The 24,032-nt window shown below is 38.0% G+C and overlaps 1 protein-coding gene across 1 annotated transcript in view; it reads left to right on the top strand.

Annotated features, from left to right (window-relative positions):
* The window catches only part of ubr4 (ubiquitin protein ligase E3 component n-recognin 4), a gene marked incomplete in the record, with an annotated part of 74,416 nt that overhangs the window by 7,821 nt on the left and 42,563 nt on the right, over positions 1–24,032 (top strand). The window contains 27 exon segments of the mRNA XM_036135910.1: positions 51–150; positions 272–413; positions 1,809–1,933; positions 3,237–3,361; positions 4,441–4,500; positions 4,637–4,827; positions 5,497–5,596; positions 6,452–6,589; positions 6,817–6,934; positions 7,443–7,484; positions 12,506–12,693; positions 12,777–12,933; positions 13,536–13,621; positions 13,738–13,907; positions 14,911–15,190; positions 16,203–16,335; positions 16,481–16,560; positions 16,672–16,800; positions 18,293–18,475; positions 19,589–19,711; positions 19,797–20,026; positions 20,374–20,492; positions 20,576–20,673; positions 22,847–23,004; positions 23,095–23,301; positions 23,734–23,835; positions 23,922–24,022. Of these exon segments, the coding sequence (XP_035991803.1) occupies positions 51–150; positions 272–413; positions 1,809–1,933; positions 3,237–3,361; positions 4,441–4,500; positions 4,637–4,827; positions 5,497–5,596; positions 6,452–6,589; positions 6,817–6,934; positions 7,443–7,484; positions 12,506–12,693; positions 12,777–12,933; positions 13,536–13,621; positions 13,738–13,907; positions 14,911–15,190; positions 16,203–16,335; positions 16,481–16,560; positions 16,672–16,800; positions 18,293–18,475; positions 19,589–19,711; positions 19,797–20,026; positions 20,374–20,492; positions 20,576–20,673; positions 22,847–23,004; positions 23,095–23,301; positions 23,734–23,835; positions 23,922–24,022 (3,685 nt within the window).

Here is a 24,032-nt window from a genome sequence, read left to right as displayed (position 1 = left end):
TTTGTTTCAAAAATATTTATGCAAATTTCTTTAATCTGCCGACTTTGTAGGCTGAAAGCGACTCAGATGACCAAACGACAGATCAAGCTCTTCAGGCCAAAATGAAGAACGCGTTTGTCTCTCAGAACGTGTCGAGCTTACAGGAACTTGGTCAGTAGATCTCGATCAGTTTCAGCCTATTATTGAGCGTTGACTGGTTGGCTCTAACAATGTGGGAGCCTGTTGTTTTTGGGAAAGGAATTGAAAACCCTTTTTTCTTTGTTTCTCCCAGGTGGCTCTGAAAAGTTACTACGAGTGTGTCTAAACCTGCCGTACTTCCTACGTTACATCAACCGGTTCCAAGATGCCGTTTCAGCCAACTCTTTCTTCATCATGCCGGCCACAGTGGCAGATGCCACTGCCGTCCGCAATGGGTTCGTATCGTTTTTATAAATATTAGGGCTGGGCAAGTTAACGCGTTAATTTCGCGTTAATTCATTAGACTATTAACGGCGATATTTATTTTATCGCGCATTAACGCATGTTGCTCACATGCTTTCAGTCAGTGTCAGTCAGCAGCACTCTCCCGCTCCCCCTCCCCTCTCGTACATGGCTCAGCGGCGCCAGCCAATCAGCACGCAGGCTCAGCCTGGCCCGTCCGCTCAGCTCTCACACAAACTAAATACACAAACAGCTGAGAGAGACTGCAGCAGCGAAAAAACATGAACAGAGGAAGTAGCACCGTTTGGCTTTATTTTAATACCGTAAATGAAATCAAGCTGTATGTTTTGTAAAAAGCCGGTTCATTTCAGTGGAAACACAACAAATTTATCTAAGCACGTGAAAAAACATGAAAACGTCGAGCCCCAGAAACGGAGAGAGGAGACGAAACTTCTCTCACTGCCCCGACAGACCCACAGACTGACGTCACTGACTGAGGCGTTTCAGTCCTCCAGGGAACATCCAGGTAGATCAGTGGATGGATGGATGGATGGATGTTACTGGAGCCCACACATAACATGTAATTAAGACCTTGAAAGAACCTAGTACATATATTAAAAAGTGTTATTTAAGATAAGATAACATTAGCTAATCCTTTTTTATCCCACGACGGGGAAATTTATAGGATTAAAGCAACAGGCAGGTGCACACAACACAGACAAAATTACATAAGGATTGAAATATATAAGAGGTGGATTAGCGAAAAAACACTGAACATAACATTATTATTATTATTATTATTATTATTATTATTATTATTATTATTATTATTATTATTATTTAATTGTAATAATAAAATAAAAACCACAAAACCCAAAAGGTCAACAGTTTCATGATACATCAAGCTTAGGGACTGGCTAATATACAGCAGGTCAAAAAAGGCCATATTTTGGCTGCAGTGCTTGCTGTTCTCTTATGAAGAAAAGATCAACTAGTGCACTAAATTCAATAGATGGGTGGAAAATATCCAGTATAAAATAAGTGCTACAAATGTTACAACACTTTTGTTCATATGGCAGCAGAACATTAAAATAAAAGTGCTCTTTACACTACTTTTGAATTCATTCTTGGAGTTTGTAAATACAATGTGATTAATCGCGATTAATCAGGGCGATTAATCGCGATTAAATATTTTAATCGTTGCCCAGCCCTAATAAATATCTTTTATGGGATCTAGTGTTACGCTTTTGCATTCCCGTCTATGATTTTGTTTTAAATTATGAAAATGTCTTCTTTGAAGGCTTATTTGACCTCTACCTTTCGTTTTTTTTTTTTTTTTTTTTTTTTTTTTTTATTGAGCTTTTGTTGTTTTCCATATTTGTATCTAGATTTCACTCTCTGGTAATTGATGTGACCATGGCTCTGGATACACTTTCCTTGCCTGTACTGGAACCGCTGACACCAGGAAGACTACTGGATATGACAGTGTTGGCCCTCAGCTGTCTTTATGCTGGTAAGTGTTACGTTTATTTGGACAAAATAAGGTGCATCATCCAGCGGAGCAGTTTGCTATAAATTTAGAATCTAAAAAAAGAAGAAGCGAGGACATTAAAGTTGTACGTGATCTTCTGACAGTGATTCCATAGCCTGTAAGGCAGTAGACCCAATAGGCTAAATAATAACTGCTAGCAGGGCACATACGCCCTGTAAAAACCATGACATTTTATTGTGATATTTTATTTAAGTATGAAAAAAGAAAATAAGGCCCCGTCCACACGGTAAAGTTTCATAAACAATTACAAAAAAACCTGTGAGCCCACACAATAGGGCGCAGCACCACTGAAAACACTGTAGTAGGTATGCTGGGCCCATTGGTGGCGCTGTGACACTGCCACAGACACACAACACCAGGCATGTGCCCACAACTTGTATGAAGTAAACGCAGCAACAATCTCATTCTTCGGTGTGGATCCAGAAGCATGCGGGTCTCTGCAGCCAGTTGGAGCTCATGGTTGTAGACGAGGAGGAGGAGAATGAGCTGGACCAGTCATAACAAAGCCGCTCGTCGCTTTAGCGTGAACCCAACACTGAACGGCGCCATGTTTGTTGTTGGTTGTGAGAGTGAGGTGCATGCGAGTTACAGAGAGGTGAAGCTACGGCGTCATCATTTCAGAACGGACACGTCTAGCATGAACACGCAGGGAAAAACCAAAACCAAAAAAAATGTTGAAATATTTACTCCCTGAGACCCGGTTTCTAAAGTGATAATTTAGGTCTCCCAAAACGGCGGATCCATATTTTGATGCATAAACATCAAAATAACTAATCTCATCTCTGTGTGGACGAGATCTAAGAGTGTGGAGAAAATTTTCCCCCTCCAGACTTTATGCCCTGTTCTGTCGTCTAAAGGTTGTCCTTCCCCCGCCGTCATTCCTTCTTTGTGTCCTTTCTTACGAGTGTTGTTTCTCTCTCCCATTCATGTCATTCTTTCCTTTCGTGTGTCCAACCACCCATATTTACTAGTGTTCCTCTACCTACCCTTCTATCCTCCTTTTCTTTTTGTTTCCTTCCTTTCTTATTACTTTTTCCCTTTTTTGTTCCTTTCCTTCTTTGTGTCCTTTCTTCTTTCCCCGTGACTTTCCTTCCTAATGATGTTTGTCTTTTTGTGATCGTCCTCATTTCATTCCCTCCTTTCTTGCTGTAATTCCGTATTTGTTTGTTCCCTCCTTGCTTTCATCCTTCCTTCCTGTCCTCCTTGCAGTCACTGTTTGTATGAGGACTGGTGAAATCTAAAAGCACTTTATCCTTCTTTGTAGGTGTGAGTGTGGCCACCTGCATGGCCATTCTCCAGGTGGGCAGCGGCCTGCAGCTGCGCTCGGCCTCCACTGGAACTAAAGAGGAGGATTATGAAAACGACGCTGCCACGATTGTTCAGAAATGTGTAAGTGCCATGAGTACCAAATCATTAGTATTTATGCTTAGAATAGTTTTGGCAATGTTTCAGTGCTAAAGCTCAGGGTTTTGTCTTTATTATGTTAAATTGTTCAAATGTTTTCATAAGATATACAGTCAAGACAAGAAAACAAAAGTTGTTTACTGTTTTACATTTTCAAATCTCACTTTTTGGTTTTTCACAATGGCTCCTAAATTACATTTATTTGCATCTTAAATTTGAACATTTGTTTTATTGCTGCCACTAAATATTATATATATATATATATATATATATATATATATATATATATATATATATATATATATATATATATATATATATATATATATATATATATATTTTTTTTTTTATTTTTTTAAATCAATTTATTATTTTAAACTATTAGAAGCATCTTTTGTGTTTTTTTTTTTACAAAAATATTCACCCTCCTTTATGTGTCCCATAAAATAACCTTTATTTGACCTTTACACTTTAAAATAATGAATAATATGTGTTAAATGCCATCTCCAAAATGACAAAACTAAATACAATTTATTTCTATTATGTGGAGGCTGGACATTTACTTATGTGATTAGGATGGCATGATGGAAAAGTAATTTGGGCTTCTGCATTAAGTCTTCAGAATATTATCGATCGAAGCCGCCTGCGTAAACTTTTATTTATTTATTTATTTATTTTTATTTTTTTCACTTTTTGGGTCTTCCATCAACTTTCTCCTTTACATAAATGCATTTCAGGCATTTGTTCCTTCTGGGTTGTAGTAATTCTATAATTTACTGGATGCTGCAACAATAGCCAACTAAAAGATCAACCTAAGTTGACAATTATATTTAGCTGAAGTTTCTAGTTAAGTTTAATAAAAAATAATATGTATATATTAACTTATTTCATTTTGTTATTTTCTAAAATTCATGTATGTTGGAATGATTATAAAAATAGATCTTAGGAATAAGGTTAAGGAAAGTTGCACATTATTAAATTTAAGGAAAGGTCAAGACTTATATATTTTTTTACTCTCATTTAAAAATATTACATATAATAATGAAAAATTTGTGTTCTACCAGCTGGAGATCTATGAAATGATCGGACAAACAATCAGCAACTCCCGCCGAGCTGGAGGAGAGGTGAGTTCCAGCTTTGATTAGTGAACTAGAATAGATGCAGAAAAACCCGCTTAACGCTTTTCATTCACATGATAAAAGATTTTCTTGTTCATTTTAAGAAAATATTTAAATATTTCTCACTCTTTGTGTACTTTAGCATTATCAGAACTTCCAGCTGCTCGGAGCCTGGTGCCTCTTAAACAGCCTGTACCTGATTCTGAACCTGAGCCCGACCGCCCTGGCAGATAAAGGCAAAGAGAAGGACCCCTTGGCCGCCCTGCGTGTCCGGGATATTGCTGCTCGCACCAAGGATGGCGCAGGATCGCCAAAACTTGGCCCTGGCAAAGGGTGATTTTTGAATTATTAACATGGAAGAAAACTATATACAGTTAAAACCTGCAATATTAGCACCCCAGGCAGATTTTGGGTTAAAAGTAATCTTTTACTTTTACCAGCACTTTACTTCTGGCTGAAAGCATTATTCACGTTTTGGAGTGAAACAGCCAGACTTCCAGCCCATCACTGAAAAATAAAGTCAAAATATAGAGGAACGTACAAAAAGCTGGTCACCAATTATAAGTTTTTATTTGCTGTAATGTCAGTGAAGATTTTTCTGTTCATTATTGAGAAGGGTACCATTTATTAAAATGAAAAGTAAAACCTTTTTTTCATATTTCGTGTAAAATATTTTACGTTTTGAGAGATTCTTGTCATATTTCCTATAAGAAAAAAAATCTTGGTTAAAGGAAAATAATTAAAAATCTGAATCTGCCAGGGGTATGAATACTTTCAGACAACAGGTTTTGTTTCATGTATTAAATATTTCCTTCAGTTTTTTTTATTCTTACTGTTCTGTTTATTTAGCATTTCTTAAAAATACCATAGTAAGTCAGTCTCATTAGGTATTTCACTAAAATTTAACCATTTTCTACTAAACAAATTAGCTATTTTATGTGTTTTATAAACGTTTTTTTCTAAGCAATTTTGTGTGTTTCTGTGCTTTTTGTTTTTCCTCAGACACCAAGGGTTTGGAATATTGTCTGTTATTCTGGCCAATCACGCCATCAAACTTCTGACGTCCCTCTTCCAGGATTTGCAAGTTGAGGCGCTGCATCGGGTAAGTAAAGTTGTCAACAATTTTGTTTGCATTCTGTTATCTTCTAAAAAGGACTTTAACCTTTATTAAATAAACATACTGGTATTAAATCCTGTTTAGATTTTTAATCATATGTTTATTTAGAAATAACCGTCGATGGACCTTCTTCCATTTACAAAAATAACTGAAAGAAAACTTCTTCTGGCTATTCTGAAACACGTGCGAAAATAAATGTTGCTGTGATCAACCACAGATTTTAGGGACTCATTAAAACACAGCAAAATGTGTTTATATGAAAACCATCATGCTGCGTTTAGATTAATTACACATATGTATGGCAAGAGGCCTAAATCTTCACGCGTGTAATAACTAGGGCTGGGCAATATGAACCAATAATAATGTCTCAATATTTTTAGGCTGAATGCTGATATACGATATTGAACTCAATATGTTTTTCCTTTCATAAAGTACTTATAAAAAGTTATCTCAGAATCAAAGCTATATCCCAAGTGTCTGACAGGCCCATTTCTTTTACAAGCATGTTTCACAGCTTGCATTTAGTGTCACCTTGAATTCAGGTCAACCCCTGGGAGAAATGCTTGACATAAGAGCAAGTTTTTAAAATAATTTGTTTTTTAAAATGGATAGAAGGGGGAAAACAATCTGTTAATGGGATTTGGTATAATAAAACCAGAGGTTTTATGTTTAAGCCATGTTGCCCAGCCCAAATAGTAGTATTCAAGGCATGATTTAGTAGAGTTCAGTGCTGTAGAGTTTTGTTTGAATAACTTGAAAGCATATTTCAAATGCAGAAAAAATAAACAAGGGAACACTGAACTTGTTTCTTCTCAACAACTCCCTTCCTGCTTTCTGCAGAGTTGGTTAAGTGATGGACCACCCGCTGAGCTCAACATCATGGCACAAAGCACTTCAATCCAGAGGGTCCAAAGACTCATCGACTCTGTTCCTCTGACCAATCTGCTCTTCACCCTCCTCTCCACTTCTTACAAAAAGGTGCAAATGATCATATAGTTTGCAATTACATTCGTCAGGGAGTTATTCTGCTTTTCTGATGACTTTACCAACGTAGTGTTACATAAAACGGTGGCCAACTGGATTTATTGTACTCAGAGAGGTATGTCGGCATATTGCTGTTGTGGATTTGTTTTATGAACTGCAGGAATAAAGCACAAATACTGTTTTAATGCTATGTTGAAAGCTTTTCTGTTTGCTTTTATCAGGCTTGTGTTCTCCAGCGCCAAAGGAAGGGCTCAGTTAGCAGCGATGCCAGCGCTTCAACAGATTCAAACACCTACTACGAAGACGATTTCAGCAGCACAGAGGAGGATAGCAGCCAAGGTACTTTTGTCTTTCTGGATTTGGGCAAAGCATCAAGGGCTAATAAATGCTAGAATGTATTTCAACAAAGCAGTTGTAATTTGAGAAACGTGACAATATTTTAAGTTACGTGAAAGCAATGGCTGTTTTGCATGTATAGCTGGAAAAAATGAATACTCAGGGCTTTTGGAGATGAGGGAAATATTTAGCTGTTTTAGAATAGGGGTCTTTTATTTAGAAAATGCTGGTGGGTAACTACATTGTTTTGCTATTTGAAGATAAGAGTTTTAGAAATGAAACTTAAAAATAAACAATATTAAATTGACGGGGTGTAGAATGATGGCCTGGTCGAATGACTGGATTTTTTTTTTTTTTGTGATTTAAAAAAAAAAAGCTGTTTTATCAGTTAAGTTATAGTCAGGTAATGGCAGCAGTGAAGGATAAATGCATATTCATGCGCACAGTGATGTTAATTTTTCTTCCCTTCTTTAAACAATGCCAGTGTAGTTGACAGTGTTTACTATTTCAGCAGAGAGAAGAGAGGAGAAGACAAGTGCAGCTTGTGTCTCAGGTCAGCAGTTTTCTGTCCTCAGGTCAAAGACTTGATGTCCACATCGCTGTTTTAGATTCATTTTCTTTCATGTTATGTTACACAAATTAGGCTCTTGAGTTGTAAACCTAATGAGCTAAAATGATCAAGCCAGAGATGAACAGCCCTATAAAAGTAACAAAATACTATTAAAAATAGTATTTTCTTGTGATTATTAGCAGCCATTTCACATTGTTTCTGTCAGAGGTTCATCTGTGGCTCACTGTCTTTCTAAGGATAATACCAATGCTCTTAAAATGTGGGTGCTTATATTTAGGCTCGAGCAGCAAAAAAACTGTGAAGGCCTAATGGAATTTTGGCCGTTTTGATCCTAAAGGTTTTGATTAATTAGGTTAAAGTTTGGCGAGTTTGCTCCTAAGGCATATGGGGATCCAAAGGTTTTAAAATCCTGACCTTTATGTGGCCAGACCTCAAACTTTGACTTGTCGGCAAGAAAAACAAAATTGTTATATACACCAAAATCTTTTAGACTGGTCCATATCAGGCCCCTCAGCAAAACGTAATGGTCAGCTGCCAATATCACCTTAGACCCATAAGCTAGAATATCGGTGTGACCAAGCCCCTAAATCTGGCTTCTTGACATAAAAGACGAAGGTGTCATATCTTCCAACCACTAAGCAGTAGCTTTAATGTAGTCAGAGATCAGCATTCAACACGTTGGCATTGTCATTTTCTGACATTGCATTAGCTCCACCCACTTATGACAGGAAGTGACTTCTTAAACTGGTGAATGTCCTCCTTTTACAGCTTGACTCGTAGACTTCAAGCTGTGTCTGATGACACAGAACAAGGGGATGTTGAATCCTACTATGATTCATGTGGGCGAGACAAATTTTAATACCTCCCTGTTCAGACGTTTGGCTCTAAATCACACCTGAATAATCCCATGTGCACCAAACTGAATATGAATATTTGTCAACCTACTAACAGGTGAATTGGATCGCAATAGAATTTGAATAAATTGCATCCCTAGAAGATTTGGATAAGCTACATCTCCACGATGAATTATCAGATCCACACCTAACTAACGTGTCATCTCATGGACGACTGTTCAACACATTATGGTAAATTGATGAGATCGCTTTAGCAGCACCCACTGAGAACAAAGACACCTTTTTTCCTGTGGTGAATGAGCCTCCGTGAAAGTGTAGAAGTTTTAAACTTTGTCTGATAACGCATAATCAAGACCTCTCACCACGGCTGAATGTAATATCAAGGCTTGCTTAAAGTCACAATTTACATTCAGAATAAATTAGAATGCCGTTTACTCAACCCGGTCCTGGTTGTGTGTTAAACATAATCAGTGACTAGATACTTTTTTGGGTTCCTATATATCTAGAACACTCTTATCTCTTCCAGTCTAAGCTTATGATTGTCTCGCCGTTTGATTTTTAAACCAGTCATTTGTAACATCCTGGGACAGAAGCACTGATTCTTTATTATTAAAGTGTTAAACACAACCTTAATTAAGACTGGTGATATGCATAATCCTAATTGATCTACAAGGTTCGTTGACATTTGAATGTTTTTTAAAAAGTCAGGCAAATCAGTGTCTCTGGTTTAAAATGTGCACTGTTCTGTTTATATTTATTACTAATTACAATAAAAAAATAACTTATTTGTCAAATACAGCTCTGAACTGTATTTGATGATTTAAAAATAGTCTGGTTAACACAAGAGAGTCTCCAAATCCCACGTGACCTTGTGCCCTTTAGCCCAGACTTTTTTATTTTTCAGTTTTCAAATTTGAACGTTTGAAACCATTTTATCACGGAGGTGGTAATTCTGGACTCTTGATTAAAATAATAATACAGAACCCACATCAAAATATTGGTATCATTCTTGAATGCGGTCACTTTAAGTTGTACGTAACGGTCTGAAACACAATATGCTTCATCTCGCTGTCACCAAAAACGTTTTGATTTCTGTGTTTTGCATGCAGATGTGAAGAACAGCTGGATGTGATGTTCTTTTACAACATGAAAGCTGTGTCTCTCTTTTTGTGTCTTGAAATGATTTCACTGTTGTCGGGTAGCTTCACCGCCAGGCTTGTATGTTGTGTGTGTTGCGGGTCAGAGGACAGGCAAGGGTGTTGGCATGATTGAGTAAATTGAAGCTTAATTGTCTAAATGCAAAGGGGGCTTATGGCTTTTGTTGGTGGTGAAATGAAGTGTATGTTAATGGATTCATTGTGACATGCTAAGCAACGCGTTAACCTGCTGGATAGGGCTTATTGGGTTGGTTGTTTTAAGTTATGAGTTGTTGAATGTGTAAAGGAATATGTAGCCAGTTTCCAATCACTAGGTTTTTTTTTTTTTAAACATCTTAGCTGCTGATAACATCTGGTTGTGATTTCTCATAAAAGAACATTAATAAACGGCGTGGAAAGCATTTCTTTGTGCCCTTCCACAATAAGCGGCTATTAATCACCTATATTTGGAACGGAGGTGTCTTAACATAATGAAAGTTAGAGAGCAGACACTATAAAACACGGTTTTACTTGTATTTTAAATCAAAAACTAACAATACACAAATCTTTGTATTTAATTAAACTCTATTTTTAAATAGCTTCATACTGTATTTGTGCTTCCTGCCTTGATAGTTTAGCCACCCATCAAAACTGAAGCTGGCTAACTAATTTTTCTACTCTTAGCAATAGTCGCCACACTGAAGAATGTTACTTGCTCGACTATGAAGTGCTACGGTTCATTCACTGACTGGTATTAGGAGGTTTTGGTTGTTGTTTCTAAAACTGGTCACCAGCCCATTTCCTGTTGCATCTCCAGCAATTACAGGAATCTAATATCTTGATGGTCCTCAAAAGATAATGCCCGTAGTTGTGGTTCATGAAGATTTTTTTTCCCCCTTATACTTTTCATACCTACAGTTTAACTATTCCCTGCTCTTCGTTGATGAAAAACCTCCTCGTTTCTCCTCGTCCTTGGTCAGTCGTCTGTTCATGTCACTACTCGGCCCTATTCTGCTCTGATCGGCCCTTCTCCTGAGCAGGGCTGAAAAAAGCCAGCCCAGTAGGAAAAAAATAAATATAACGGAAAGGCTCGCAGAGCTGAGGAGAGCCCGGCCAAATGCAGCCTGTGTAAAAGGGACTTATGACCTTATGAAATATCTTAAAAATCCTGGTTTCTATTGCAGAGTAATTTGACAAGCTGTAATCTGGCTTTTTTATTATGTTGCTTTTGGTGTAACTTTATCAGGATCTGTTTTTTTTTTTTTTTTTTTTTTATTCTTGAAATGCATATTGACCTCTGTTATATTAAGTGTGTAAAACTGGCAGCGTTTACACACAGAGGTCCGTCTTTAAAGAGAAAAGTAAAAAACCAAAAACTCAATAAGAATTATTTCATCATTCTTGCATTTATCTAATAGAAATAATTGTGGTAATCCTGACTGGCTAAGGTGAGAAACATTTTGTGTGATTTAAAGTCGGGTGAGAAAAAAGGACCAACCATCTTTTCTTCTTCTTTTTTTAACACTTTATAATAATTCTTATATAAAACAGCCATTTTGCTTTTTTCTTTCTTTTTTTCACAACAACCTTGGAGGAAAATCCCAACAACTACATAATTAAATACAATAAAATAAAAGACAAACCTGCTAAATCAGATGTTGACAAAATTATCACAGACAAAAAAAAGAAATAATTCCTTATAACGGTAACCAGGACAGTTCAAGGGCAGGTGTGTAAACGTTCAGCGTTCCTGCTCCCAGACCATCGTTTTTAACAGCAAATGTTAAGTTATCTGCGTTCATCTATGCGCCTCAATTCTGAGGTTCAAGTCCTAAAAATATCTGTTTTGGGATTTTTACGGATGAAAACATCCCGTGTTTGATTGGATACTGATGAGTAACCTCTCTGTCTGCAATGTCTAATACTTTCACCATCTTTGCATGATCAAAGTTAGTTTATGTTGTTCATTTAGGAATCGGTGTTTATGTCCACCTAAATGAGACCAAGGCAACTCAATGAGAGGCTCTTTTAGCTCTTTAGTATACGTTGCTTGTTTCTTCATGCAGGCCTTATGCTGAAAGAAAACATTATTTCCTTTCTGTCCTAAATTAAAAAAAAATTACTGATTGTAAATGTCTTGAAGAATATTTTAGCAGATCACTGTTTTTATTATTGTTTGAAAATCACATATTAGCATTTGATTACCAACTTAAAGCATTGTCCTTGTTTATAAAGGTGAACGGGCCACAAAATGTCATATTTGGAAATGGGAATTTTGCATGTTGTTAGTCTATCAGACAAAAAAAAAAACTCCTAACACGTCATAAATGATGGCCTCTGCTATTTAATAAAACGTTGATGTGTTTTCCTATTTGTGAGATAGAGATTGCCTCAGAGAATGACGAGCTGTGTATGTTGCATAAAGTGTGAGCCCACTGTCATTTGTCTGTTGCCTGTGTCGTAAATGCATGACAAGAATGTGCTCAATCAGAAACTGCTATTACCTTTAGGCCATTGCAAAGTGCTTATCTTGGATAGACGTACTTTAGTAGACACTTGCATACATCTTAAGTTTCAGGCACATAGTTTTGTTCAGTTTAATGTAGTGAACATAGTGGTGGAAATTTGTTTTAAAGAAGAACTTTTAGAAAATAAGCTTTTTAGGTCAAGAAATAAAGATTTCGTTTCAGCATTTTGCTTTTTGTTTTACTATGTAATATATGCAAATAAATACAAAGTTAATTACATTATCTTGGCAAGCAAGGATTGCTGTTTTTGTGTAATGTTATCCAAGAATAAATTTATGTGGTTAATCAGAAGTAAATAGAAAAGTGTTCACCGTTCACTCTGGTCCTCGGCTCTTGTCCACTGCTTGTGCCGTTTAAAGATGTCACGAAGCAACGCGAGGCTTTTCATGTTTTCTGTCGTACCTCCACTAATGGCTGATTGTAGATGTGGAAGATTTTTCAGGATTCACTCAAATGTGGTTAAATTACCTGAACTTGTCTGGCAGATGATGACAGTGAACCTATCCTGGGGCTGTGGTTTGAAGAGGCCATTTCACCAACCAAAGAAAAAGTGGCTCCTCCACCTCCCCCGCCTCCTCCACCCCTGGAGACGTCACCCAGACTGAAGAGCCCCAGCAAACAGAACCCGAGTGAGAACGGCAACATTTTAGCAGGTCGGAAGGATCCAGAAATGGTAAATCACGTCTGCTTTTCATAGCGGCAGCTTATAAAAACGTTATGTTGTGGCACCCCTCCGAGTCATCCCTGTTCTTGTAGTTTCTCAGTTTGGCCTCCAGCATTCTGAACTTCATCACCACCTCAATGCTCAAGTCCAGGAACAACTTCATCCGCAACTATGTGAGCGTCTCTCTTACAGAGCAGCACATGGCTACGCTTGCCAGCATCATTAAAGACGTAGATAAAGATGTCAAAGGTACGTTTTAGCAGAAATATTCTAATTAGTGTTGCGCCGATGCCATTTTTTTGCCCCCGATACCTGGCTGTGCAGTATTGGCCGATACCGATACCATTTGTTTGAAATTGATGTATGTGTGTATATATGAAGAACTGCATACTACTTAGGGTAGTAGAACTTTTTATTGCCTACCTGGAATGGGTGACAATAGTTGAATAAACTTTTGGCTCTCAAAGGCCAAAATAGTGCAACATTTGTGAAATTATAACATGTATAATAGTAGTGCAACAGTAAGACAGTATAATTACATTAATAATTGAATAATCTCTTTTAAACCCTGAGTTTTGGCTCTCAAATGCTAAAATAGTGCAACTTTCATGAACTTAAATAACATGTATATTACTAGTCGGGAGAGAGAAGGCTGCGTTCAAGTGACATACAAACATCAAAATGGTATCGGTGCCCTATTTGTTGGTACTCGGCAATACAGATGCCACCATTTTAGTGCTGGATAGGGGCCCCGTCCGATACTGGTATCGGTGCAACACTAAGTCTAATAAACCTACCTTTCATGGCTCTACGGAATATAAATAAAAGGATTTTGTGTTATTTTGTCTCAGGTTCCTCAGACGAAGTGTTTTCTTTAGCTCTGTACCACTTCAACCACACCCTGGTGACCTCAGATCTTCCATCTCCGGTTCTTCAGGCAAGACGAATGCTTATGTTTCCAAAGTGATGGGATCTTTGGCCAGTGATTTGTGCCGTAAAGTGTATATATAAAAAGAAATGGCTGGTGATACTGTTCTGTCTTGTCATTCACAGAACACCCTCTTGCAGCAGTTGGGTGTCGCTCCCTTTTCAGAAGGTCCCTGGCCTCTGTACATTCACCCTCAGTCCCTGTCAGTCCTTTCCAGACTTCTCCTCATCTGGCAGCACAAAGCCAGCGTGCAGGGAGAACCAGATGTGCCGGAGTGCATGAAAGTCTGGGAAAGGTAAGACCGTTAGCAGCTGTTTCACCTGTGCTTTTCATGGACTGCCAAATATTATGTAATGTTATCACTTACCATATGCCGCTGTTCCTTAAAATTGTATCATAAAATGCAGAAAGCAGTTTTTTTTTTCACTTCAAGTATGGCTGTACAGATATATAAATGATAGAATCTGAGCTGTAGTTCATTTCACTCATCACTATCAGAAGATTTTTAAAGCCCTGAGCAGCAGGCTTTTCTTGCAGACTCTCTAATTGCATTTTACGCCCTAAAACCTGGTTTACTGTAACAGAACATTCAGACCGAATGTGTTTCACGTGTCAAAAAGGCATCTGATCAAGGTGTGGACACATGTGAAAGTATCTGACGTGTGTTGGGAGGAGCTACCCTGTTCTTTTCCTTTGCTGCTGTCTTGTGCACAACGGCAGATGAAATCGAGACAGTGACTTGGCTTTTTTTTTTTTCATCTCATGATAAAATATGTCACTATGTCACAAAGCAGAGCACTTCTGATTGGTTGACAGGGCAAGACTTCAGATTTCGCACCATAGACTTTGCATGAAAACCAGACGCCGCTGACACTCCAATCACGTTTGATCTTAACGCACCATAATGCAATTACTTTTGTTTATTTTCAACAAAACAGTTTAAAGTAATGCCAAAGAAAGAGCTGCATGATCTGCAGAAACAAAGCTTTGCAAGTCCAAAAATAATAAAATGGCATATTTTGTCCATGCTTGTTGTTGAAATGAATCAGAGTGGAGTTTATGCGAGTTGTTACCACATTTAACTGTGCTGTAATAAAATGCATAATCAAGAGGCACAAAAAGTAGACTAGTGTCAGATTTTTAAAAAGGATTGAAACGAGATAAGGTAAATGTAGGGAACTTGGTGGACTGTTATTTCTGTAATCATACTTGAAGGTTTACTAGTATGCTCACGTTTGTCTTTAGTGACCTTTTCCCCTCATTTTCCTCCTGCTGACTTCTGCTGTTTTTTATTTTAGGTTTTTAGGAACCCTGAAGCAACACACCATCCAGGGCTCCGTCCAGTCAGAGGACGACCTTAATGTGGAGCATCTCCAGTTGCTCCTGCTCCTTTTCCACAATCTGTCTGAACGTGGTCGACGATCGGTCCTGGCCATGGTCACCCAGGCCATTGTTGAAGTGGCACAAAGCAGAGAAACCCAGCTGAAGTCTGTACCCCTAAACCTGGCCCGCCTGCTGCTTGTTTTTGACTACCTGCTGCGTCACTACTCCAAGGCTCCCTTATACCTCTTTGAGCAGGTTAATACTTCTATTGTTTCTTAATTAAAATGATACATTTTAATAATAATAAGCATGGCTTTATGTCTTAGACTAGGATGCCCTAATGTGGCCCTCAGGCCATTTGTTGCCCTTGAAATGATTTTGTACTGCCTGCATCTGTGGTTAAAAATGTGGCTCCCCAGTACATGAGCGCAGATAGTTTGTTTTTAGTTTAGGTTTCTCACTGATAATTTAAAATCTTCTTAAAATGTAATGTTTTTTTTGTACAACACAAAGCATTTGTCTTTTTATTACCAGTGCTTTTTTGCCTTCAGTTTAATTTCATAGTAAATTCAGCTACAAACATCCAACAACTTTCACTTGATAGCAGACCAGAGCGCGCCCGTTCATCTTGTTGACAAACACAACCAACATTTCTGAAGGCAGAGCGACCCATTTACCTTTCCTGTCCCTGTGAACAGACAAAAAAGGTTTCTAGAATACAAAATAGTCAGTTTTCTTTACATTGCGAGCCTTTCTTAAAAACAATTTTTATGTTTTGATCTACAATGATTTACAAATAATTTCCTTGAAAAAACAGACTACCTTGTTCTTTTCATTCAAATATTGTCTGTTTTATTGTTCTGCAGGTTAAAAAAGCCACAGTAATATATATATTTTTTTATATATATAAAAAAAAAAGTTAAATAACAATCTGGCCCTATTTTCATCTCGATGATATTGGCTGAAATAGAAAATAATTTGAATGCCACTGTTGTAGCGTGTTTATTACCTTCTGTTCTTTGTCTATTTTGTCTACTTTTTGTTAATTACTGCAGTGAATGCATTAATTCCCTTATCATGGTTGCAAGAAAACACTGAATTAATAGTAAAACTGTTGATTTAGAGTTGTTTTAGACTGAAGGAGAGAATGCCATATGAGGTGACATTTCCGAGGAGTTTACGCCTAATGTGAAAGTGATAAATAGTTGCTTATAGAATATTTGCCGTGATGACAAAAAAAACTAACCGGCTTGAACATTAATTGTAGGTGCAGTACAACCTCCTCTCGCCACCGTCCAGTGGACTGAGTTCTGTTCAGGAAGGTGGGAAACGTAGCGGTCTCCCGCTTTACTACGGATTTAAAGAGGTGGAGGAGAACTGGGCCAAACACTGTTCAGCAGGTAGGGGGCCTATAAATCACATCAATTTCATCTCACCCTCATTTCCTTGTCTATCTTTTGAGTTCTTAATATGATGCTGTTGCGTTATTAAACGTCCCTTTTTAACTCCAAACTAATTTGAATGTCTTGTTGTCTTTTGTTTCAGATTCAAATGTTCAGCCCAAGTTCTACTGTGTTCTTTCCCCTGAGGCATCTGAAGACGATATCAGCAGGCTGGATAGCAAAGTACGGTTAACATTTGTATCTTTAGGGTTTCAGCATCCTCTCTAATCTCCACAGATCTAATGCAATTCATCATGCATATGAAGTAAGACCTCGCACTGTTTGTCTTGGCAGGTATTTCCAAAGTTGGTCAGTGGGGCAGTGAAGTATGATGAGCTGTATGCGTGTCTTATCTCCCTCCTGGAATCAGGCTCTCAGTTTGATACAGCCAGAAGACTGGAGAATAAGCCCATCACTCCTATGGTGAGTCAGCAAGCCTGTAGATCCCAGGCTTGCGTTGTTGGAACAGCGGTTCTCTACAATTACGGCACATCAGTCGGCACTCCACTGAATCTGTTGAGCAGATGTACAATGAGACAGGATTGGTTATTTTGTCTCCGCTCTTGGCTAGTTTCACATTTCTGAGTAGAACAGGAGGACCGATGAGCGCTGGGCGTAGACCAGATGCAGCCAGTCTATGATGTATGATATATATTTTTACATGTGTGATGCTGCCGAGCTGCAGTGCTCTTGAAGACCCTTTTTTTTTTTTTTAAAGTTTAGTGTTCCCCTCTGAACTTAATTATGCAAGTAGTGTTATACTGCTTGTTTCATCCACATTTCTCAGGTATTTTGGTTGAAGGTTTTTCATTTCAAAAGTCAGAACAGACACATTGTGAGGCTGTAATTTACTGTAAGGTGCTTAATTCTGAATTAGGCTTCCTGACGACCTGTAGAAGTGTTGGTTTTTATGCAGTAGGAATGGGTCATGTTTTCATAAAGCTGCTCAAAATACTGTGAATATATTGTGATCACAATATCTGTTTGTGCAATATTTATATTGCAAAGGACATTTATCCAGAGTCTCAGAACAGTAGATGCTCATGCTGAACAGCTCGGGCGTTGTGCAAAATCCTAAAGGTATCAGTTTGTAGGAAGCACAAATGAGGAACAGAGAAAAGACAAAATACACAAATATCACAGATAAAATGGACAAATATCACTACTTATATTGTCATCACTATTTTTTTTACCAAATAATCATTATCACAAGATTTTTGAAGTTTTTGATCCTATAAGGCGTTTTGTTGAACAACATTGTATGAATTCATAGTTTGGTGATTGCTCTTTAATTGTGGTTTTATTACAATATTTGAGGTGTCATTGGGAAAGAAATACAGGTGCTTGTCATATTAAGAAATTATGAAAAGTTTATTTTCCCCCTCAGTAATGTCATTCAAAAAGTGAAACTTGTATATTTATATATTCATTAGTTGTCAGTCATAATCATCAAAATTAAAAGAAATAAACACCTGAAATATATCAGTCTGTGTGTAATGAATGAATATACACTCCAAAAAGGGAACTAAAAATAAGTAAAAAATTCTTGAAATTAGTTTATTTTTCCTTGATTTGAGCAGCTAGATAAGACTATTTGCCAATGGAATAAGATTTTTGCACTTACAATATGAACAATTCATCTCTAAAATAACATAATTAGACATCTTGCACTTGAAATAAGACAATGGAGATGAATTGTTCTTATTTTAAGTGCAAAAATCTTATTTCATTGGCAAATAGTCTTATTTACCTGCTCTAATCAAGGAAAAATACACCAATTTCAAGAAAATTTCACTTTTAGTGCTGTTTTTGCAGTGTAACTAACAAGATTCACTTTTTGAAAGGAATTACTGAAAAAAGCTTTCAAAGCTCATTATACGGCGGTCTAATGCTGATCTGCTTTAACACAACACAGGAGGCCTGCTCCCTTCAGTACTTCTTTCTGGTTCTCTGGAGAATCCTGGGTGTGTTACCGCCCTCCAAAGCTTTCATGGAGCTGCTGAAGAATGGCTGCAGCGACCCCAGTGAAAGCGACATCTTGCACACGCTGCGATGGTCCTCACGCCTGCGGGTGTCTACATACGTGCAGTGGATGAAGGTTTGTTGCAAAGTGAACGTTTTACTGATTGCCTTAAAATCACAAGACTCTATTTGTCAGAAAAGGCTTAAATGATTTGACATTGGCTTATAATCACTTAGCTTTTTTTTCTACTCTAAATTATTCATCAAAACTGAACATTTAGGATTTACTTTTCGAAAATCACTGCTTTTTCCCCCCACGGGTGTTATTCTTGTAGAATACAGTGTTTATTAGACTTAGACTTAGACAACTTTATTGTAATTTTGTAAGCACAAAGTGCGTACAGAACGAAATTTCGTTTGCATACAGCTTGAAAGATCACAGTAAATTGCAGTAAATTTCAGGATAAAGGTGCAGCAGCGGTTTTTGTAAACACTTAAAGGCATACTATGCAGCATTTTTCAGTTAATTAATGTGTTCCATACCGTTTTGGATGATTAAATGAGTCATTTCAGGTCGAACAAAGGTTTTCTCGGCCGCCCTGGGGGTCTGTGGGGGAAATACCGCACTTGCAATTGCAAGAGCTCACGGCCCGCACACACAGAAGTCTCGCTTTACGGCGAGAACTCCATGTATTTTTGCCCTGCCATTCACTATATGCACGCGCGAAAGCAACAACATAGAACCGCGTGTTATCGTTAAATAAACATGCAAGCATATCGAGTTTTATTATTATTATTATTATTATTATTTATTTTTTTTATGTTGGCGAGACGCTACCGCGGCGGTGGCGGCTGCGGCTTGGCGAGGCGGTAGCGTCTCGCCAACATAAAAAAAATAAAAATAATAATAATAATAATAAAACTGGCGAGGCTGCGGCCGCCTCGCCAAGATAGCGCTGCGGGAAGCTTGATGTTCATACCTTCACTGTGTTAGTCATTGTCTGTACTGCCGTTTTTTCCACTTTTCGTTGCGTTCGCCTGTCTGCTAAGCTCAAAACAACCGTGCCTGGCTTGACGGAGAAACCAGAACAGCTGAGCATCTTTATGACAGTGCACTTTTACTTTCCTCGCTGGAAAATCAACCCCGGTTGCATAGTATACCTTTAAAATGTTGCACCATGCTAAACATTTGCTGAAATATCTTTCTTACCTTTTGGTTTTTGTGCCATCTTCCTGTCTGTGTCACCAGGAGCACTTGGTGAAGCAGGGAATGAAATCGGACCAAGCAGCATCTCTCGTTGACACGACGGTAGCAAAGTGCAGCACTGTAAAATATGATGTGGATCTTGCAGAAGAGTACATTGCCAGACAGGTACTGATTACAACATACTCTCTCTGTTCGTTAAACGGTGTTTTATACCAAATAATCACCTTATTACAAATATGCTCTGTTTCAGATTTCCACCTTCTCAAGTGTTGATCCAAATGCCGTTCTTCCGCTCCATCAGTTGCCCTCGCTGCAAGCTATTTATACGCTGGATGCAGTCATCTCTAAAGTTCAGGTTTCCTTAGATGAGCATTTGTCCAAGGTTGCAGTTGAGGCCGACGCCCACAAGTCCTCTGATATCACCAAAAACCTGCTGCCTGCTGCGTTACAGCTCACCGACACTTATACTGCCTTCACAAGGTAAGAGACAGACACTTGTGGAAGTCCAGTTTCAAGCTGAAGAGCAGTATGTAAAATTTTTTTTAAAAAACGCTCAACTATTACCTAAGATTATCCTCAAATCACAAGTTTTGCTTGTGATCTGCTGCTACATATAGTTGCACTACTCATACGGTCTTGCACAAGACTTTTCTGTACATATAAAATGTAATTTTTGTTTGCCGCCACATTCCTGACAAAGGCTTAAAATATATAATATTTCTCTTTTGTCTTCCATTTTTACTCGCAGCCTTGCAACAAAACTTCACTCAAATGTACATTGTGAATGTGCAGTTGAATGACAATAAAGTCCAACTTCTCTTTAACAGATCCTACCTCCTGCTGAACATCCCAGAGGAAGGTGAAAACAAGCTGACCGATGCGAAGCTCCAAGGTTACGCTGCCGTTCTGTCCATCGGCTCCACTCGCTGCAAGGCAAACCTGCTGGGTATGTTGAGAACGCTTTAAAACTCCAGGCAAATAAAGAAATAAAATACCAGATTTAACTTAAACCGAAATGAAACTCCACAGGTCATAATTTGATGCAGAACCTGCCATCGGCTGTACAAACCGTATGTGTAACTTGGAACAGCGTCCACACAAATGAGTTCCCCAACATTGGCTCATGGGTATGTGATTATTCATCTATTTTTTTAAAATGTAGTTTATATTTGGCCTGCATGTAAAAATCTTTTGATTGAAACTAGCTGCATCTGGCCACAGTATGCAGCTACATGAACTACGCCTTTTTAACAGTTTTATCTATGCAGTGTTTTATATTCTTGTAGCTTTGCAAGAAAGTTGAGTGAAGTTGGATCATTTTGATAATTATTGGTTGTGTAGAAAACATTGAAATTTCTCTGGCTGATATGCATTATCGGCAGATGAGTTCATATGAGCCTTTTCCTATGGTGTGAAATTTTAGTGTATTTTACTGGGTCTATGTAATCCCAGTCCAGGGGCTGAGAAAACTGTCGGCAGAACCCTACTTACACACGCTGGTGTACACTGCAAAAAGGGGACTAAAAGTAAGTAAAATTTTCTTGAAATTCAGTATATTTTCCTTGATTTGAGCAGCTAAATAAGACTATTTGCCAATGGAATTAGTATTTTTACCCCTAAAATAAGATAATTAGATATCCTGCACTAGAAATAAGATGATGGAGATGAATTGTTCCTATTTTAATTACAAGAATCTTATTTCATTGGCAGATAATCTTATTTACCTGCTCAAATCAAAGAAAAATACACTAATTTCAAGAACATTTCACTAACTTTTAGTTCCCTTTTTGCAGTATAGTCTGGGTAATCCAGGACATGACTGGTGTTTGGTAGGAGGCAACTGGATTTCTATTGTTGCTTGAAGATGTTTGGCTTCTTTAAGTCTGAATGTGGATGGAAGTAACAGTGACCTGTTACTTCCATCCACATCATAGTCCTGCTACAACTTATAATTTCCAACAATGTTCAGACCTGAAAAAGCCTTTTGGCTGAGAGGCCAAACATGCTGAACAAACCAGAGAAGTGCAGCTGCCTGCTGCCTGAGTAGTTGGGATTATTAATTGCACACTTTACGATTCTGGCTTCTGTAGGAGAATAGCAAAAATAAAGATGATTGGAAAGAAAACACAAAGGTGTGTAGTGGACGCGGCAACCATATCGTCACCTTTCTAAAATAATGGCCTATGGCATTTTCTTCAGGTTTTTCAGAAAACGCACAAAATAATACGGCAGTAAGTTATTATGTTGATTTATGCAAAAATATCATTTTTGGCAAAAAAGAAAAAACAATTACGTAGACCATTATTTTAAGAAGGTGACGAATTATGAATGGAGGTGGTTTTTATCACATTAGACCAAAATGTATGTATTTTTTTTAAAAACAAACAAACAAATTACCAATAGAACAAATGATGAGGGAAAAGATTAGGTAACTTAAGTATGGCAGAAAGCTTGCTCTGCACATCACCCTGAACAAACTATGCCCACAGTGAAACATGGCGGTGGCAGGATCATGCTGTGGGAATGTTTTTTTTTTTTTTTTTTTTTCAGAGGGCAAATAGAAGCTGGTCAGACTTAATTGTGGAACATGGATGTACAAAATGTATCCGTGTTTTGGAATGGCCCAATTAAAGTCCAGACCCAAATTAAAACGAGATTCAGAGGCAAAGCTTGAAAATTAATTTTCACACATGCTCTATCCAGTTTCTGGGAGCTTGAGCTTTTCTGCAAAGAAGAATGGGCGACAATTTTATTCTCTAGATTTACTAAGCCGGTAGAGAAATGCCTCAAAGGATTTGTGGTCAGTCCTCTTGATCGCAGCCACAGTTATTTATACAAAGTCCCAAGGGGGCATAATATGTGTCCACCACACATTTCAGATTTTTGTCAAAAATTCAAAAACAAACGATTTTACTTCAACTTTACTATTTTGTGTTGCTCTATCACGTAAAACTCTAATAAACTAGTTTGAGCTTGTAGGTGCCGGGTTGTAGGATGTGTGTAGTAAAATGTTTTGGTTGTGAAAAGTAAAATGTTAGCATTGCGATTCTCAGTATGGTATAATGACCATAATATCAACTATGATTAATAATCTGTTAGCAAATTTCCATTTTTTTCTGTCTTTATTGCAAATATAAATGACAGCAAATTGACTGCATTTGCTTTTAAAGACGATGTATTTGTGAACAGCTGTAGATTAGGAAGATACTTCCACACAATTTAGCTAAGACAGCTCAACAAGAAGTTTTACTTGTACCAAATATTTCTGTAAGTTAAAGGATTTTTATTTTTTTCTCCCAGCGAAATGCGTTTGCTAATGACACCATCCCATCCGAGAGCTACATCAGTGCCATCCAAGCGGCTCACCTGGGTACCCTGAGTTGTCAGTCCCTGCCTCTGGCCTCCTCTCTCAAACACATCCTTCTCTCCTTGGTTCGCCTCACCGGGGACCTCATAGTGTAAGTTCCCGTTTAGATCTGTTTGAAATTCAAACGTTTGGACATCTGAATGTGATGTTTTTAACGCGGTTGTGTGTCTGCCCTGTTTAGCACAGAGGAGTTGAATCCCACGCAGGTTGTGAGCACGCTGCTGCCCCTGTTGCTGGAAAGCAGCACAGAGTGTGTAGCAGAAATCAGCAGCACCTCGCTGGAGCGCATTCTGGGCCCAGCAGAGTCTGATGCCTTCTTAGCTCGCATCTACGAGCGTTTGGTCACAGGATGCTACAATATCATTGCACATCACTCTGACCCTCACAGGTACACCACACGAGATGGGATTCATTCATTCTACTTATGATGGAAAATAATGTTGTGTTGTGGTATTGACGATATTGCTGAACACTGCAAAAACAGAACTAGAAATAAGTAAAATGTTCTTAAAATGTGTGCATTTTTCCTTGATTTAAGCAGAAAAATAAGACTATTTGCCAATGGAATAAGATTTTTTCACTTAAAATAGGAACAATTGATCTCCATCATCTTATTTTAAGTGCAGGATGTCTAATAATCTTATTTTAGGGGTCAAAATTCTCATTCCATTGGCAGATAATCTTATTTACCTGCTCAAATCAAGCATAAATACACTAACTTTAAGAACATTTTACTTATTTTTAGATCCATTTGTGCAGTGAACAGAAACTATTCTCCTTACAACTCATGGCTTTTTTCCCCGTTTGATAAATATTTTAGTGGCTTGGATGAGTCGGTTCTTGAGGAATGCCTTCAGTACCTAGAGAAACAGCTTGAGAGCAGTCAGGTCCGCAAAGCCATGGAGGAATTCTTTTCATTCAGGTATTGTTTCCGCTAACAACGTAGTCGGCGGTGGTTCACATTATCTGACGCTTGCTGCATGCGCCGTAATTACGTTTCTCTTTCAGCGGCGAGCTTGTCCAGATCATGATGGCCACAGCCAACGAAAACCTGTCTGCAAAGTTCTGTAACAGGGTGCTGAAGTTCTTCACCAAGCTTTTCCAGCTCAGTAGGTTAAC

Source organism: Fundulus heteroclitus, chromosome 1 (genome assembly GCF_011125445.2).
Source record: "Fundulus heteroclitus isolate FHET01 chromosome 1, MU-UCD_Fhet_4.1, whole genome shotgun sequence".
In the NCBI taxonomy this organism is placed as follows: domain Eukaryota; kingdom Metazoa; phylum Chordata; class Actinopteri; order Cyprinodontiformes; family Fundulidae; genus Fundulus; species Fundulus heteroclitus.
Note: the sequence above shows the minus strand (reverse complement) of the source record. Positions and strands in the feature narration are given on the sequence as shown.